Here is a 20,154-nt window from a genome sequence, read left to right on the forward strand (position 1 = left end):
GCATTTTGCGGGAACGCACCTCCCGCCATGCAGTACTATTACGTCAAATGTCGGGAAGGGGTTAATTTCTAAAACATTCCTATTTTACCCCTAATTGCGATATTTGATAGCTCGAGAGCGGCCGGTAAAAACGTCTTTTTAAATCTCTCCGACCTGCAGCGCAAGAGAATAAAACGGGAACTGAAACCACTGACCTGTGCCTGCAGCACGCCATGCATTGGATGGTCTCTATTATTTCTAATTTTTTCCAATTTCCTTAGTATTCCGCACTGTACAAGTTTTTCCCATCGATCAAATTGCAAACCTACTATCGAGGAGGCTTTCTTAATTATTTTATTCATCTTTTGACAGTCCCTACTAGAAATGCAGTTGCCCCAAGCCACTAGGGCAAATGCAAATGCGCTCACCAGTATGATAAGGGGTTAAAAAAAAGAGGCCGGCACCTTATCAGCAGTCTCAGAGACACACATTTATCAAAAACAGTGCAAACTGTACTATAAGTAGTTTGCCTGCGTAGTGTGAAGGGGGCGCCAGATTCTGGATTTGTGACACCTGTTCTTTATGAATCCAACTTTTTTGGTGTACCATTAACATTGGGCACGTGACACACTTCTGTCAGATTTTGCACTGTCCAAATGTGCACCAGAATTCCGCTTTATGTGCAGAAATTTGTGTCACGTCGGGTATAGTGCAGGGGCGACACAAATCAGTCGTGTGTGTCACATGTGTGGAGCGGACACTTCTTAAATACCCGTGTAAGCAGTTTGCACTAGAAAGAACTTACAAAGTCTGAGAGAAAACTGGCGCAAGGATCTTAGTAAATGTGGGCCAGTGAGTCAAAAGGTGTGTTTTCTCTTCACTAATGTCTCCCTCTGCTCCCTTATTGCCCCCTCCCCCGGAAATTCCTCCTTAGCCAATAACTGATATTTCTGATAGAGTAGGGAATGAGAGAGCTGAGGGAGAGATTAGCTGAGCCACACAATGACTCGCTGAAGAGAGATTATTTTGGGAGGGGAAATGAGGGAGCTGAGGGAGACATTAGCTGAGTCACTTAGTGACTCGCTGAAGAGAAATTGCTAAAGGGAGACATTGGAGAACACAAAGCACACCACTTGTGACTTTGGCAAGGTGCCAGCTACTTACTCCATTAAGCACATGACATATGACTACAGTGTTATATGCCTACTGTTGTATTTTCTTCCATTTCTCAATAAAGGTTTATTGATCCATAAAAACTGAATGGGAAACAGTGAAAAAGCTTCTGTGGGAACCTGCCATTATGTTTAATGGTAAAAACCTGATGACAGGTTCCATTTAACCCCCTTCACTATTTTAACCACAAACCTCTTCACTGTCCTAGACCACCAGGGATATGCTTATCAATCTCTTCATTGCCTTTGATTTTCGGAGACGCCCTTATTAATTCATTCACCGAAATCACTTCTAGTAAGAAAAAGTTCTCATGGCAATTGGAAACTTTCTTATAGATGAATGGGTTTGATATTTATGTATCAACCAAAAAAGAGAAACACATTAGAAAGAGGAGACTCCATTTTCGGGTATACTTTTATAAGGGTTACACATTGTTCTTGGACTATTATATGTGTATGCACAGTGTACAAGACATGGAGGGAAGATAATGAAATCCCAATTGTGATAAATATGTCCCACTGTAAACTTACTGTGAGGTATCAGCAATGTTTGGGCAGTGTGATATGAACATGTTCCCAAAAACTTGAGTCATTTGAACAACATTCAGGGATTTGAACTATATCCCAAAATCCTAACAATGGAGCCTCTAGGGCAGTGATGGCAAACCTTTTAACTGCCGAGTGCCCAAACTGCGACCGAAACCCAAATATCTTTTGCAAAGTGCCGATTCGACAATTTAAACAGTAACTTATGACTCCCTGCTCTGTTACATGTTTAAATTGTATATGCACCTGAGGACACCAATACAGTAGAAATAAGGAGAAGAAGTTTTGGATTATCACTGTAGCCTTCTAGGGTTCTGGGCTGCCTGGGACTGCAGGAGGCCTTGAGTCCTGTCTGGCGAACTCTGAGCTGGGGTGATGGCACAGGTGCCCACAGAAAGGGCTCAGAGTGCCACCTCTGGCACCCGTGCCATAGGTTCGCCATCACTGCTCTAGGGTGACCCTGACCTCATTAATGAAAGTCATCTCAATGAAGTCATTCATTGACCATAGTGGAAATGTAGAGTGTGGACTTTATATAAGGATTTCCAGGCGGTATATACAGAACAGAGACATAATACCGGCTCAGAGCTATTGTACTGTTCCATTGGATGTACCTTTTTGGCAGTCGCATACAGGAGTTTATGCAGGATGGGAGTAGCAAGTGCACGGAGGGTGGAATTTCCTGTAAGGAAAAGATTTCATCATGAATCAAAAGTGGTTTTAGGAGAACAATAATGTCAAGACAAAGATAAGCACAGCCGAAATGTTAATAAGATAACGCTGTGGAGTTTGAAGGTATGGGCAGGTCTTCTCTTTATCTAAGCCAGGAGGAAAAGAATCTGCAGAATCATTCAACAATATACTTTCTTTCAGTTCCAGACAGAATTGTAAACTACATGAGGTCAATGTATATTTTTAAACCTCTTCAGTAAGCGGCGTTCAGGCTGCCAGTCTCTGAAATTCTACATTATCTGCTACTTGCTCCATTATGTACCATCTGCTCTGAGATAGAAGCTGGTGGTTTAACAATTCTGCAAGTGAGAAGAGTGGACTGAATGATTTTGTTTCTTTCTAGTGGATGAATTGCACTTTTAGTTTCCTTGTTCGTGGATCCATCCATAACCAGAAGCCACGTAGCCAGATATTAGGAAGTTAAAGATGTCTGTAACCCTAAAAAAATCGCCCTAGGAGCTGCTTACTAGCCCTAGCCCTACCCTACTAATAGCAGTGTTAAGATGACAGCTTTATCGGAACATCCCTATAAAGCTAGCAAACACTGCACTACCATAGCTCTCACACCGCCGAACCAAGCTTACAGAGGTCCGGCGTATTCATGAGGTAGTGGTCCAAGGAGGCGGTGACTCCCGCTTGAAGCCAGGGAAATGGTGTGGAAGGGCGGTCTGGGGCAGCTTCTCCTAGCACATGAGTTTTTCTCTGCAGGAGAAAATGATGCAATCACTGTTCTCCCTGCCAGACAGAATAATCAATTGCTGCACCATCTCCCAGCTGCTGTGTATAACTGATCCAGCTCAGGTTTATTAGTCATGTTTGACTAACCGCCATTTGTAATTACAAGCTCAGTGTTGATAAAAACAGCCATGCTGCCCTAGCTTTCCCAAGGTTCTGAATGTTATAATAGTTTTTTCAGCAAAACCACTCAGCTCAGGGATTAACCAAGATATGATCCTGCATCAGTGTAGCTACAGCATTCTCATGGTATTTTTGCTTTATAATGCATCAAATCCAGGGCCGCATCTGCCATGAGGCGAGATGAAAATCTCGCCTCAGGCGGCGGATGCTGAGCCCTGAATAAAGGCGGCGAAAGTTTGGCCCATAATGTGGGCGATTCGGGCGGCGATTGCCGCCCGAATCGCCGACATGAAAAATCAATTGCGCCTGTCTCTTTAAGAGACAGACGCGAATGATGTACAGAGCGGCGGTGGCACAGATCCTTCTGTCCGTACCGCTCTGTTGCTCTGGAGGACTCACACAGCGTGCGATGACGTCACACTGCCTGCGTCCCCTCACAGAGCACAGGGCAGCCGAAGACCCGGGAAATGGACGCGAGCGCCGCCGGGTTCGTGACAGGAGTCGAGGTGAGTTGATTGCTTCATTATTTTTTTATAAAAGGGGGGCTGTATATAATAGAAACCGGGGGTCTGTTTATATAAGAAACCGGGGGTCTGTTTATATAAGAAACCGGGGGTCTGTATATATGAGAAGAGGGGGAGTGTGTATATAAGAAGAGGGGGACTGTATATATAAGAGGGGGATTGTGTATATAAGAAGAGGGGGGCTGTATAAATAAGAGGGGGATTGTATATACAAGAAGAGGGGGACTGTATATATAAGAGGGGGATTGTGTATATAAGAAGAGGGGGACTGTATATATAAGAGGGGGATTGTGTATATAAGAAGAGGGGGGCTGTATAAATAAGAGGGGGATTGTATATATAAGAAGAGGGGGATTGTGTATATAAGAGGGGGACTGTGTATATAAGAAGAGGGGGATTGTGTATATAAGAGAGGGACTGTGTATATAAGAAGAGGGGGATTGTATATACTGTTTAAGGTGCTACATATTATTTAAGGAGGTTGTATATTATAGAATACAGGAGCTGCTTATTTTATAATAAGGGGGCTGTATATTATATAATATGGGAGGTGAGCTGGACATTATGTAACCTGGGGGTGGCTTTTAACCATAATTTAACGATATATTATATAATCAAGGTGGGCTGTATATAATATAACTTGTCGGTGAAGCATTATATGGGAGGGGGCTGTATTTAAAAGGCCGGGTGGTTTATATGGGGTACTGTATGTAATTTAAGTGAGTGGGGGCACGAGTTGAATAAAATTTTGGGGCGGTAAATCTGTATATAGTTAAATGTGGGAGAATCTGGATATAGGGGTCAGATTTTAATTAAACTATAGGAGCTTTTATTATAAGTTTTTAAATAAATGAAAAGGGATTCTATATCCACTCTGTGTGTATTTTAATTTTCGCCTCAGGCAGCAAAAACCCTAGAATCGGCCCTGATCAAATCAAATGGTAGGTTTCCTTTCAGCTTTGGTCAATATATCATAGCATAAGGTGTGTCAATGATTAATACATCAGCTCTATTAAATACAACAAATCAGAAACTCATCCTCCACAAGTGGCTCTGTAGGAAGTTTTACTGAATGGGGTGCAGATTCGTAAATCTGATGGACTCAATGGGGCTTATTTACTTAGGTTCCCGCTGGGAATTGAGTTGCAAGCGATCGGATTTGGGCACCGCCTTTCATGCTGTCGGACGATCCGACAGATTTGGACTGAGCGCGAGATTTAACATTTAAATTTGTGTTGCAAGACATGCACTTACTTGCACCGGGAAGAAGAAGGTGAACTCCGGCGTACCTGATCGGGGAAGCGATACATGCAGGAAATAGGGCGCACAATCTTCTTGAATCGCGGCAGAGTGCATTCCATCGGACATTCCAAAACGGGGATTGCGCAGGACCGGGTAAGTAAATGTGCCCCATTATCTTACCTTTAGGTGAACTGGTACTAAGCTAGCTTTGTCATGTTTATTCAGTGGAGTTGGACTGGCCAAGCTGAGCGGCAGAGGATATAGATGTGGACTGACTATGGAGACAATGGGGGTCATTTACTAAGGGCCCGATTCGCGTTTTCCCGACGTGTTGCCCGAATATTTCCGATTTGCGCCGATTGTACCTGTATTGCCCCGGGATTGTGTCGCACGCGATCGGATTGTGGCGCATCGGCGCCGGCATGCGCGCGACGGAAATCGGGGGGCGTGGCCGAACGAAAACCCGACTTTTCGGAAAAACCGCCGCATTTAAAAACCGAAAAAGTGTTGCTTGGGGAGCGCTTACCTTCACCTGGTCTGAGGTGGTGCATTCCGGCGCGAAGAGATGATTTTCAGCGCAGCAGCGCCACCTGGTGGACAGCGGAGGAACTACCTTCTTAAATCCCGGCCGGACCCGAATCCAGAGCAGAGAACGCGCCGCTGGATCGCGAATGGGCCGGGTAAGTAAATCTGCCCCAATGACTTGCTCATGGGGTCTACCCTAAAAATAACCCATTCAACCTTATTGATTTGTTCTATGAAGGTTATTTAAGGATAAGCTTAAGGATAAGGTGAATGTGTTCATAATAAAGCAGCAATGTTAGTCTGATTCCTGAATATTGCTATTCTCACTCTGGGATTGATTCTTACATAAAAGTTGAGGATGTAAGGTATAATCTGAAAAAATCGTGGGTACAAAATCGGGTACAAAATCCTTTAATGTAACATAAAAACTGTGCAAAGCAGATCAATTCAAATAAACAGCACACTTGATCCTCATAGCAAAAGGACAAAAAATTCCATTTCATCCTATGAAGTGGTTGTCCTTGAAATAGACAATACTGAGCTGAGTGTCTGGTTATGTGACACATCTTTCCAGTAATGACTATTATAATGCGCAGAATATAATGGCAAATGTTCGAGATCTGTGATAGATAAATGCAAAGGACTGAATTTCGAAATGCATTAGATAAAAATAGAATGAATAGATTCACAGCCCCGCTTGTTTATAGGGGTGACTGTTGCCTTGTATTCACTTTAATGTGGTCGAGTTGCAATATCAGAGGCAGCGCTCAACAACAAGAGCTGTGGGAGTTTTAGAAAAAGTTGTCTATATTTTTAGTCTCTTTTGATTAGAATGTTTTAGGGGTTATATGACCCATCAATAATAAGGATCAATACTTTTAAAGGGGTTGGCCACTTTACCTTGTGTTTTTTGTAATGTCTGGGTTGCAGGATATTAAGTAATTTAACAATATATAGCTATTAAAAGTTCCCCTCCGTTTTATTGACATGTACAGTGAAACCTCCTGTCTTTTACCTCATCCGCCAGACATTCCTGCCCATAAAATGGCTGCAGATGGAGGGTCATCTGATCTCTGACAACAAGCAATCGCCCTGCCAAGATGTTATGATAGTATCCATTGACATAAGATAAAGGTCCTGGCAGGGGGATTGCTCATGGAGAGATAGCTGGCTGATAAGGTAAAAGACAGGAGGCTTCACTTTACATATCAAGAAAGCGGAGGAGAACTATTAGTATACATATATTGGTAAATTACCTAATATCCTGCCCCTCATACTTTACAAAAATCATGAGGAAAAGGGGCCAACCACTTTAAGGATAGATCATCAGCGGACATCTGGACCATATACATATTATCTTATCCAGCAAATATTGCTTGAGCCTTGACCTATACAGTAGATGGAGGCAGAAGGTGAAGACTCTAACCATTATATGGTGGTGGGTCTGGACACTGCGGTTTTTCTCTATTTAAAGGGTTTGTCCGACTCATTTAAAAATTGTGCAGGCGGACATACCTCCCAACATTTGTCAAAGGGAAAGAGGGACAAAATGGCGGCACACCCCCAATCCCTCCCTGGCCATGCCCCAAATTTTAGCCATATTATAATAATAAAAATCATCTCAATAAAATGTTTTTTTTTATCCTGACTGGGATTTGAACCTAGAACCTGCAGTGTCCATGAACAACAATGACACAGCACCTCCATCTGCTGAGCTATGATCTCTGATTATCTAAGAACTGTTACTGCGACTGTTACACTGTGACACAAATTTAATGCCTTGGTATATAGAGAGGGATCTTCTCAGAGATTATTGTAATTATTGAGACTATTATTATTATTATTATTATTATTATTATTATATTTACTATTATTAATAATCGTTTCCATAATAACAAAATAAAATTAATAATAATAAAATTAATAATAATAATAATAAAAATAATAATAATAATAATTACAATAATAACCTCTGAGAAGATCCCTCTATATATATCAGGGCATTAAGTCTGTGTCACAGTGTAACAGTGGCAGATATCATTTCTTCATTACCAAAAATCCTTAGATATGGATCACTGGGCTTATAGCTCAGTTAGTAAAGGCTCCTGTCTCTAGTACAGAGGGTCTCAGGTTTGAATTTCAGCCTGGGCAAAAATTTATTTCATTTAATTACATAAAGAGCTTGTGTCTGGGGAAGCCCTGGAGACCATATATGGACAGATGCTGATCTGAACCTGATGACGTGGTCCCTGCTCTCCGCTAACCCGACACATCTCTCAGAAGGATTCCCTGCCCGATGTCTGCTCTGGGGAACCCTAGGAGATGCAGTGACCATATATGGATAGAGATCTGAAGCTGATGATGTGGTCCCTGCTCTCCGCTTACCCGACACATCTCTGAAAAGGATTCCCTGCCTGCTGTCAGTAGAAGCCATTCAGTACTATCAGTTCAGGCTTTGAAAGTATTTACTATGCGGGACACAGAGCCGGGACATGTGTGATCTGGAGGGAAAATCCATGACAATCTGATAGCTGCCCGTGACGCTATCACGGCAAAACGGGGCTTTCCTGGCAAAATCGGGACGGTTGGGAGCTATGGGCGGGCTGGGGAGGTAAGTTTAAAAAAAAAAAAAAAGATCAACCCCTTTAATTGTATGTGCAGTTCTCTGGTTTCACCTCCATACAAGAGATGGAGCCTTCTTGTATAGATTCCAGTGCCTCGTCTGTGATGATTTTAGGTGGTATGTAAAAGGCCAGACAACTCTTCATAATCATTAACCAACATTGCTGTTTTTCATTTACCTGCAAGGGAGAGGTCCACGTTGAGGTAAGCTACTGCCCGAGATCCTAAAACTTTTCCCAATTCCTGTAAACAGGTAAAACCTCTATTAATTTATTCCAGGTCCACATTTGCATCCATTGTTATTATACATCATGCATTGCAGTGCTAACACGACAGTAATAGAAGGTAAAGTATAAAGCCGGGTACAGACATGTCAGCTGGAACTTGACAATTTTGATAACAGTTGCTAATTTTTACATTCCTTTATGCAACAACTGACAATTGGCGGAAAAACCTGGTCCACTGATTTTATTTCCATCATTGTATTGAAAGATTAGCTGACTAATGGCTACTTGAAAGCAGAAAGTGTTTCCACTACATTTCTCTTTACAGCCACCAGATGACTGTCGTTAAGCCATTGTCTAATGTCTCACAACACTATCAGTGTACGGTCAGGCATTCATCTGATGTCCCAATGTTAACCAGCAGTAGAAATCTACGATGAAATCTTATCAGAATGTATCAGAAATCTGTCTGCTCAGTCTCATCTTGTACAAGATGGTGTAAGTCTTGTTTGTTGCCAAGAGGAAAATACATAAGGGTTTCCCCTGGTGTGGAGTTGCGAGAAGAAATGATGACAGCTTTCCATAACTCCCGTAGAGGCCGGGTCGGACTAAGGGACCAAGGGCCCACCAGTGAAATAGATTTTAGGGGCCCTTCTACTGCTACTTGGGAATATTAAATGTACATTTTTAAGCCACGCTGAAACTATGGGGCACATTTACTACCCGACCAGAGGAGTTCACAGAAAGTGCATTATCCGAAGATCATGCACTATGCTGCAATCACTAAGATGGTGCGCCCGATATCCTGCATGTGTCACTTCCACGCTCAGGTCCCCCAGAGTTCACCTTCTTCTTCCTGGTGCATGTAAGTGCATTGTCTTGCGACACAATTTGAAAGTTAAATCCCGCACTCAGTCCGAATCCGTCGTAACGACGGTCGCCCCCCAGCCCCCACATCTGTCGCATGCAGCTGCACCACAATCCGATCGCGTGTTACACAATCCTCTGTTAAATACCTGTCACAGGCGCACAAACCCCAAAAACGTTGGAAAGTCCAACGAAAGTGCGTCGCTGACCCTTAGTAAATAAGCCCCTTTCTGTTTGCATTGCAATTGGAAATGCATTACAAACACATGATAATGGATAAAATGTAGATATGTTTTGATTTGCAATATACCTATTGTGGCTTATTTACTAAGGGTCCGCAGATTGCACTTTCATCAGATTTTCAAAGTTTTTGGGATTTGCACCACTGTGACAGGTATTTAACTGGGGATTGTGTCGCACGCAATCGGATTGTGGCGCATTGCTTGAGAATGGCTGCATGGAGTCAGCCAAAACGTCGCTTACTCCACTTGTGAAATAAAAAAACACTTTTTCCACGGAGTGCTGCTCGCCTGTCTTTTTCTCTTGGCTTTCATGGGACAGAAATCGGGGGGCGGGCTGTCGGACGATCCGACTGATTCGGACTAAGCACGGGATTTAACTTTCAATTTGTGTCGCAAGAGAAAGCACTTACATACACCGGGAAGGAGAAGGTGAACTTCAGCGGACCTGAGCGGTGAAGTGACAGATGCAGGATATCTGGCGCACGATCTTAGTGAATCGCGGTAGAGTGGATGATCGTCGGACAATGCACTTTCTGGGAACTCTGTGGACGGGTAAGTAAATGTGCCCCATTGTGTTTGCAATGCTTCTTAACTCGTTCCCAACTGCCCATTGACAAAAGACGTATTTAGGCATTTTCTTCTGCAACCGCTCTAATTGCGTGAACAGGACTGGGTCTCCTGTCATCAGAGATAGCCGGAGACTCAAGAAAGAAGGCAGAATCTGTTTATTAACGCTACTACCTTCTCCGCTCCTCATTGCATAGCACTGCAGTAGCGCGGTGCATTGAGGAGCAGAGCCGACATTGTCATGTGACCCCCGGATCTGAAGGGGTTAATTAGAGATACCGGGTCTGATACTGTCTAGCTCTAACTCGGATGAAAATAACAGGTGAAAACTAGAAAAAAAAAGAAAAGAAAAAATGTGGAAATGCCCCGCTCATCTCCTCCTCATGTTATGGCCTCTCATCTCCTCATCATATTGTGGCCCTCCATCTCCCTCCTCGTATTGTGGCCCTCTCATCTTATCCTCATATTGTGGTCCATCATCTCCTATTCATATTTTGGCCTCTCATCTCCCCCTTATATTGTGGCCTCTCTTATCTAACCCTCATATAGTGACCTCTCATTTCCTCCTTATATTATGGCTTTTAATCTACCCTTCATATTGTGGAACCTCCCCATAGTGTGGCCTCCCATTTCTCCTTCATATTGTGCCCTCTCATCTTCCCCTTATATTATGGCTTCTAATCTCCCCCTCATATTGTGGTCCCCATCATCTCCCCCTCATATTGTGGCCTCTTATCTCCTCTTCATATAGTGGCACTCATCTCGCCCTCATATTGTTTCCCCTAATTTCCTCCTTATATATGAGAGGACCCACACTCTGATCTCCCCCTCTCCTATTGTGGCCCTTCTCATCTCCCCCTTCTAATTATGGCCCCCCCTGGTATCTACCCCTCGTACTGTGGACCCCAATATATCCCCCCCTCATTCTGTATCCCCTCATCTCATTTTGTAGAGGATAAAAATCTGAACGCCATAATATATTGAACAAAGAAAATGCACCTTTCGTCCATTCCCCATGTTGACTCAAATGAAACTCAACAGAAGCTTACCTAATCATTTAACCTCTCCACAGTACCTCCAGTGCTGGCATACTTTTATAAAAAGACAATCGCCAGCTGATTTCTCATGTAAATTAGCCTTATGTAAATTAGCCTGAAGGGCTTCAGATTGCATTAGCTGAGCCCTTGCAGGCTCTGGCTCCATGTTCCCCGCAGCACTTGTAACCCGCCTACTTCCTCCGCATCCTGTACTACCCCCCACTGGCTGCTTCATGAGCAATTTACGTAATCTGGAGGGCCAGTGGGCGGTTAAGAAGTGCTGTGTGGGAGGGTGTAACCAGAGCTCTGAGGGGCTCAGCTAAAGCCGTCTGAAGCCCCCAGGAAAATTTACATAAGGACTGAAGTCTTTTTTTTATTAACACGCAATCAGCCTGCAATTATCTTTTATAAAATTATCTAGGCACTGCAGCTACTTTGTAGAGGTTAAATTATGCAGTAGATTTCCTAATTTGAAAAATCTAATTTGAGTCAACATTGGGAATTGAGGAAAGGTGCATTTTCTTTGTTCAATATTTCATAATTGAAAGGACTCCTTTGAGTAACCCCCTAAACTGAAAGGTTTTCGTACATAATTTGTTTCTTGAAGGAGTTTATTGAGAACCAAAGACCCTGCACTGCAGTCAATCCCCTGTATAATGTGGTTAATACATTGAGAAGTGTATAGATCAAAGTAACTTGGGGCGGCACGGTGGCTTAGTGGTTAGCATCACAGCCTTGCAGTGCTGGGGACCTGGGTTCAAGTCCCAGGGTCAACATCTGCAAAGAGTTTGTATGTTCTCTCCGTGTTTGCGTGGGTTTCCTCCGGGTCCTACAGCTTTCTCCCACACTACAAAACATACTGTTAGGTTGATGAGATTGTGAGCCCCTTTGTGGACAGGGTCTGACAAGCTCTGTGCAGCGCTGCCTAATCTGTGTGCACTATATAAATAAAATAATTATTATTAACTCACTTCTATACTTTCTGTGGAGCCAATAAGTCCATATTCCTCTGCTCCCCAGCTGCAGAACAGGATAGATCTTCTTGGACGCCAACCTGTGTAAAATGATGCAGACATTTATCAATAAAATATCACAAAATTATACTATAATTCTTGTTAGTGTGTATGATTTTTTTTCCCTGCATTGCTCAATATACCTTAGATGTAAGGATAGGTTTGTAAATGTTCACATTTGCAATTACTTATCCTTATATACAGTATATTCATGTAATGAAATCTATCACCAGAACATCTTTCATGATTTCAAAATTTCATTGTATTTAAGAGTATAACCTAAACAATTTTCCACCTTCTCATCTGCTTTGAAAAACATATCCTGTACACATCCAGTAAGAATATTAATGAATCGCAGCTTGATATCTGGGTTTATTTCTTCTGAAATATTCTAATATTCCTCCCCGCTGTTGTAGTGTAGATACGATCAGAGGTTTGGAGGATACGTTCTACATGTAGATTCCAAGAAGAGCGCAGCCACCACCTGGTGTTATTGTAACGCTGATGAATTACAATCCCAATAATGTAGAGAACTAAGATAACAGGATATCAATGGTGCCAGGATTCACTAGACACTCAAGTATCTCAGTTCATTTCTATAGATCAATGAAAGAGCTGAAATCTTCCTTTAGCTGCCGTTCAACAAAGTGTCATCTGTTTCCTCTACAAGTCGGCCATAGGAATATGTCATGTGGTCTCTCGGGCACAGATGTTATCCTGCAGAAATGTCATTTGTCGCCTTCAAAAAATGAATTGGAAATGTAAATCCCTAGATTTCCTCTGGTGTCAAGCCTGACAGGGCTAATATGTACGCAACAAGGGGAGCAAACTCCATTAGTCTGCACCCAAATTGGATAAGGTCACTAGGCTTAGAGATCGAGCCTTTAGCACCAATCACAGTCTTATGATGTATGTACATGACAGCCAAAGGTGCTGCTGTCTATAAGACTGTATGTAAATGCCCAAGCCTTTACATTACCAATGTATTGTTAGGGTATGTTCACAGTCCTGAGAGTAAAGTCTGTGTATGATCCCTATTCCAATGAAATCAACAAATAGTTGTGAGGTCTCCTATTGAAGCCACACACCCTATACATAGCGGCCTCTAGACTGCTAAAAATATTGGAAATGTCCTTCAAAACCCATATCAGTTAGCAAGACAGTAGATTTTTTTTAGTAAACACAGTAAAAATGATTACTTATTATCCCATGGATGTGTCCTGACCAATTCATGTATTTCACATAACCCTGTTATTAAAGGAAATCTACCAAAATGGAGGATTGTGCACTAAGCACACTGACACACTGCTGTGTGCCCCCTCTTGTAGGTTCTGCTTTTTCCTTAGCTTCTTATGCCCTTGTTTTGTAAAAAAAGGCTCTTAAAATTATGTAAATGAACCTTAGGGGCTCCGCTCCAGGCTCAAGCCTTGAAAGCCTTTTTTTTTTTTTTTTTAAAAGAAAGGCATAAGAAGCTAAAAGAAAAGCAGAACCTACAAGAGGGGGTACACACCAGTGTGTTTGGTTTGCAATCCTTCATCCTGGTGGTAGATTTCTTTCTTTGAATGAAAACCAATGGTGGTCACATGATTGTAATCAGACAACGTCTAGACTTGTTTATTTAGCTCATGGGTGTAGTGATTGTCATGGGTGCCCCCGTGATCCATGTCTCGGATCGCGGGCACACCCATGCCCCACTCCGTTGTGGCGCTGCCACTGGTCCCCTGCATCAAACTCGCCTCTCCATGCTCCTGGTCCCGTCCGGTCTAGTCCGCGTGAGCATCCCTGCCCCGTAGGGCGCATGTGCCGGCACTCTAGGGTTTAAAGGGCCAGCGCACCACTGATTAGCGCTGGCACTCCCAAGATTCCTTAAAGGCCGGCTGTTCCCAGGATTCCCTGCCAGATCTTTGAGCTCTATTGCGTTAGAGAAAGCTCCCTTGTGTTGTTTCCTGCGTTCCTCTACCTGCCTGCTTTGATCTCCCATTGCCATTCCCAGACCTGACCTCTTACTTCTGCATCTCTGCTGCCTGCTCTGACTCTGTGGCTGTTCCTGACTTTGAGCCTGGCTTCTATTCTGTTCCGCAAACTTGGTTGCCACCACGGGATAGTCGCACCTGTGGAACGACCTGGTGGCACCCTGCCGCAGCAAGACCATCATGCTTTGCGGCGGGCTCTGGTGAAAACCGGGTGCCACTAAGATTCCGGTCCCAGGTGTCGGCTAGTACCATAGTACCATCTCCCCTGGTGGTGCAGGGGGTCCACTGACCCTGAACCCCAACAGTGATCAAAGCAAAAAACAATATCCTGTGTGGATAGGGGTCACCTGTGTCGTATATAAGAAATGTAAAGTAAAGGCAATATGAGGCTTAACGGATACGCTTGTATCCACTGGTTAGACCAAGGAATGATGCAATAGGGTTAAATAAACTGATATTTATTTTTCTGAAAAATAAATATCAGTTTATTTAACCCTATTGCTGAAAACCCCTCTAGGGTACTTTAATCCTAGATGGTCTGATCGTTTCTACCTTACAGTATATGGCGTTTTTACATAGCATTCATTACAACGAATCTTCAGAAACCATGCAGTCCTGGGTCTGATGAAGACTTAAGGCTGTCATGGCAACTGATTGCTGCTTCCCGATGACATCAGGCGGATCAGAGATCTCAACAAAGATGGCGGCTTTCTGCATATTGCTATATGCAGTAAACCCCATGGGGGTCATTTACTAAGGGCCCGATTTGCGTTTTCCCGACGTGTTACCCGAATATTTCCAATTTGCGCCGATTTCCCCTGAATTGCCCCGGGATTTTGGTGCACGCGAATGGATTGTGGCGCATCGGCACTGGCATGCACTTGACGGAAATCGGGGGGGGGGGTCGTGGCCGAACGAAAACCCGACGGATTCAGAAAAAACGCCGCATTTAAAAAAAAAAGCTTGCACTTACCTTTACTCAGCCCGGCTCAGTGTATTCCAGTGCGTTCCAGGGAACTTCAGCGCAGCAGCGCCACCTGGTGGACGTCGGAGGAACTAACTTAATAAATCCCGTCCGGACCCGAATCCAGCGCAGAGAATGCGCCGCTGGATCGCGAATGGACCGGGTAAGTAAATCTGCCCCCATGTCTGTATGAAGAGGGCTCACCCATAGCTTGCTGATGGAGCGTGTAGAGGTTAATATTTAGTTTTTTGCAACTAAGAGGATTTTCCTTACAACATGTCAAACCATTTACTGATATTGTATTATTCAACAAGATTCTGTTTGTTGAACGAAAAACCATTTAGCTCTAACCCGAAAACATGGAAATTTTGCAATATCTTTTCTTCTATTCAACCTTGGCAAAGTGATTCCAGAAGAGCCGTATTATAATGTTAAACTGTTCTTTCAATTCAGAGGACGTCTCCTTAAACTTAGATGAGGCTGAGAGTTTTACAAGTCAGATCTCACAAAGCTTTGAGAACTATAAAAAGAATTGCTGTTTTCTGATTGGAATGTATTTAGCTGCTTTGTTAACTCTTAAATATGCAAAAACAAAAAGGAACACACACAAAAATGTAATATACGGGTGTAGAGTAATGGTAAGTCTAAGAACACTACATTTTTCCCTGCCTTAGAGAGGACCTCTCACCTCTTCTGACTTGTCTTTTTTAGTAAGTTAATTGTATTTCCCAGAAAGTAACAATCCCGGATGATCTTTTCTTAGAACTCTTCACATTCTCGGTTATGCACTTGAAAATGTGTGAATAAATTGAACACTGGTTACATCTGAGGTATGTCTCCATTGTTAGGCTGAGTTAATGCACAAAAAATGGTCCAGCGTTTTTTTAAAGAACAGATGCATGTTGTGATCTTTTCTTATGGAGAAGTCACAGATTTGCAATAACATCCCAATATTACCTCCTAAAATGGTAGACCTACCCCAATAGGCAGTGACGTAACTAGAAGCTTGTGGGCCCCAGTGCAAAGTCTGTGCCAGGCCCCCGTCTATAATGTATGGTTTATAGTAATAGTTTTCTCATATGGGAAAGTGACACCATAAGGGCCCCCTAAACCTCTTGGGCCCAGGTATGATCGCAAACTCTGCGCCCCCTAAAGTTACACCTCTGCCAATAGGTACCTTTCTGAAGAAGCTTTGATAATGCCCTGGTCAGTTCCATCATAGTTGCTGTACCACTGGATGGATCGATGGCACCAAATACCCAAGCATCCCGGTGGTTGCCCAAAACCACGTAACGATCTGTCCATCAGAAAAAAAAAATCTTCACTATACAATATAGGGAAATGAAAGGATGAAGTTTGTGTTTTCATGAAATCTACGTTTCCCACCTATTTTGTCCTTGCCTGTTATATTCTTGTGTAATATTGGGGCAGATTTACTTACACGGTCCATTTGCAATCCAGTGGCGCGTTCTCCGACGCTGATTCGGGTTCTGCCGGGATTCACTAAGGTCGTGTGCCCGATGTCCACTAGGTGTCGCTGCTGCAATGAAGTCCGCTGGAATTCGCCTCCTCCGTCTCGGTGTATGTGAGTGCTATTTTTGCAACACAATTTTTTTTTAAAATTCCGTGTTTTTTCGGATTCCGATTTCTGTCGCGTGAAAGCTGGCGCCGATGTGCCACAATCCGATCGCGAGCGCCAAAATCCCAGGCAATTCGGCGAAAATCGGAAAAATTCGGGAAACCCGGCGGAAAAACGTGATTCTCACCCTTAGTAAATGTGCCCCATTGTGTCTTCGTCATGTGAACATTTTGCTTTTCACCAAAGAGTTAATAGTCTGCAGACTTGCCTCCTTGCCCCACCATTCCACCAGACCAGTCCACATGATCAAGACATATTCCACCTACTGAGTTGCTTTATACGGAGTCTTTCTTTTAGTGTTTTTACTTACCGGGCTCATATTCGCCTTCAATAAATCCAAAGACGTTCCTGATTGTTCTTTGCACATTATGTGTTTTCACATAAAGTTTCATTTTACTGTCAAGAGAGAAATCGAAAATTTCATCAGAAATAGCAAATGTAATAAAGTTCCTAGTACAAATGAGCCTACTGAGGAGGCAAATTTTATATTGGAAGGAATGTGACGCAACGTATAGAAGGACAACGCCGAATACATACCCTACAGGTTTCTATGTCAGCCATGTAAAAAACACGCGTCCTTCGAGACTATGTGCATCTTCAGAAATTTTCTATGGCATAAAAATGATTTCCCTGATAGGTTTTCATTAAATATTTAGCATGAATTTGCTTCTTTAGCTGCTTTTTTTTCTCCCTGCAGAGAAATCCCTCATAGAAGCAGCCTGATGTCTCAGTGTGTACCTCTAATCTGCCTCAATACACAAACTGTAGCTCCTCTGATAAGAGATCAGTTAACCTCGAGGCCCCTGGGAAAAAAAATCTGGTTGGGGTCCACAATGTATGAAGAAGAGACAATGGTACACATTACTATTCTAAATTACTATTAATATTCTAAACTTCCTCCTACTTAGATGTGTATCTGTTGGCCTGGTTGACACAGAGAAGTGGCAGAAGTACGGACTACTAGTCCCAGTCACTACGTCAGTTCCTAGCACCACTGGTTCCCTGAGCGTTCTCGCCCCTCCTCCTTTAACAGATCGGGCCAAGTGAGGAAGAAAACCCAACACGGACCAGCAACCAATGTTAGGTATTGGGGGGCAGGCGTCGCATGCAGCAAAGCTACTGCAAAACATGCTGCATGCAAAATGAGATTGAGTACGTTAGGGCTGAGTGGGCACGCTCTCAATGGTAGAGGTAGTGAGCTGACAGTTGTACATTGCTTAGGAGTAAAGTGGTAGGGGCCCCGGGACACGCACCCCTGGAGCCCTTCCTCTAATCCAGCCCTGCTAACCACTTAGGCAGAGACAGATTAGAGGTACACTGAGATTAAGGCTACTTCTCTGATGGATTTGTCTGCAAAGAGAACAAGCAAGCTCGTAGTGAGTGTGAAAAGAACATCTGGAGAAGAGAAAGTAAGCAATGCATTATGATTGCTATCTCATAATAGAGTTTGCCAACTGCAATTATTAAAAGAATTAAATAGTAAATTGGTAAAATGATATCTTAAAGCTAATTTCCAACCTTTATTCCATTTATTTAATGAAAAAATATCCATGTTTTACTAGTAAATCTCTTATCATATCTTCAGAACAGTCGATTCTCAGTTTTTGTGATACAGAGCTCCAAATCATTGTATTAACACAAAACTAAATGCATTCTGTTTTTTTCTATACATCTACATATATACAGATTTGTCTAAGCCCTTATAGCCCTTTATGATCAATCTTTGGGAGGTTTTAGACTTAGCTTTTAATGTAAAAACATATTCATGGTGTGTAGCTGTGAATGTTCATCATGTACAGGGGTTAACAATACCTCTATTATGGGAATCAATAAGACACCAGTCTCTAGACAAAAGCTCTTTATTTTAATTCTTTAAATTCAGATAAAGTTCTGAATGATATAATGAAGGATATATTTCACAGGATTGATCAGAAAGGGATATTTTACATTTATGGCATAGTGACTAGAGACACAATAAAGAATTTTCGGAAATTGGTAAGAATAGACGGAAAACTGTTGTGTGAAATATTATGTAATAAAGAATGTACCCTAAAAATTCTCTACTAGAGAGTGTACCCATGTACCCTAATAAGAAATATACAATTTGGTCACCCAAAGTTCTAAGAAAATTTGTGCAAGACCCTCACTAGATAATGCAACCCTAGATCAGATAAAGTAATTGTCTGTACCTTTGTAATGAATCGACTAGGGATTCCTGTTACTGAAATTATTAATGTAGTGTCCCAGTACCCAGGGCCGGCTCCAAGTTTTAGTAGGTCCCTGGCCGACAGAGCCTCAGTGGGCCCCTTTGCAGTGAACTGACGTGGTAACATTAATAATTCAGAAACTAAAACAGTCTCCTTCCCTAAAATTTTGCCTAGTTTATCAACCCAAACAGCTCCTCATGAATATTTTAACTACAACCCCCTCATGGTTATTTTGTATAAAGCCCCCCTCAGTCCCCATAGATTTCTTATGGACAGGCTTATGTGGGCCCCCCACATTGAGGAGTTGCCAAATGTATTATGTGATTCAGTTAATGTTTGCTCTATGCTCCACATTACTGGCATAATTGTATAGGTGCAAGAGTGACCTCCTGGGAAAGCTTCTAGAATCTTCTGAGGGAGGAGTCTCCCAAGTCCAACCTCCGAACCAGAGGGAGGAGCCAGTTGTGACTAGATGCTGAGGATAAGATTTTAAGTCAGGATTTGGAGTATTCAGCTCTTTAGGCTGCTCTTCACATTCAGCCTAGGCCCCAGCTTCCAATTACCTGATCTAGTTAGAGATCTGTATTAAACAACACCAACAACCATTCCAACACTGTGTAGGCCCATCCATGGTAGTGTAATATGGGATTGGACTCTATCCGTTGCCAGTAGCAATCTACTATTAAAAAAACCCCAACAACTTATGTCCCTATCTATAGGAAGCTTCATTGTTTATGTCTGTCCATGGTGATGTGATGGTCACACAGGTGCACGAGCTGTTACTATCACAGAGAGTGATGGACATTCACCTACCTATGCATCATTAGACCATGGACAGATTTCTATCCACAGGAAGTAAACATAGAAAATTTATATAGCAGGACAGCAAACAGAGATCTAAAAAACTGTGAGGAATTGATACAGAAAGAATTTTGGAAAATAGTATCACTTTTCTTTACACAAACCATATCAATTTTTTTTGCTGAAAGTGGAAACCCCTTTAGTAGAGGAAGTTATGAATTATCAAGATTTCGAGCAGAAACATAGAAACAAGTAGTGCACATATACTATGCAGTGGATCTCAGACTCCTTATCCTCTCATTAGGGTTCCCAGGAGCGAATTCTTATCCAATTTTGGCCCGATTCCAATGTTACCACACCTTCGTGAGCATTCCCCATCTTTGGGCATTTAAAGGAAACCTACCAGTTAGAATGGTCGGT

The 20,154-nt window shown here is 42.7% G+C and overlaps 1 protein-coding gene across 4 annotated transcripts in view; it reads right to left on the bottom strand.

The window, feature by feature from the left end:
- LOC140069640 (putative N-acetylated-alpha-linked acidic dipeptidase) overlaps nt 1–20,154 on the bottom strand; it is a 95,875-nt gene that overhangs the window by 25,944 nt on the left and 49,777 nt on the right. For 3 of the 4 annotated variants that reach the window (XM_072115563.1, XM_072115562.1, XM_072115561.1), the window contains 5 exons: nt 17,037–17,122; nt 16,265–16,384; nt 12,109–12,191; nt 8,380–8,443; nt 2,312–2,379 (listed from right to left, as the gene is read on the bottom strand). In XM_072115563.1, coding sequence (XP_071971664.1) covers nt 2,312–2,379; nt 8,380–8,443; nt 12,109–12,191; nt 16,265–16,384; nt 17,037–17,122 — 421 coding nt within the window. The remainder of the gene's footprint in view (nt 1–2,311; nt 2,380–8,379; nt 8,444–12,108; nt 12,192–16,264; nt 16,385–17,036; nt 17,123–20,154) is intronic. The other variant, XM_072115564.1, reaches the window with a different exon arrangement.

The sequence above is a fragment of the Engystomops pustulosus genome, chromosome 7 (assembly GCF_040894005.1).
Source record: "Engystomops pustulosus chromosome 7, aEngPut4.maternal, whole genome shotgun sequence".
Classification (NCBI taxonomy): Eukaryota; Metazoa; Chordata; class Amphibia; order Anura; family Leptodactylidae; genus Engystomops; species Engystomops pustulosus.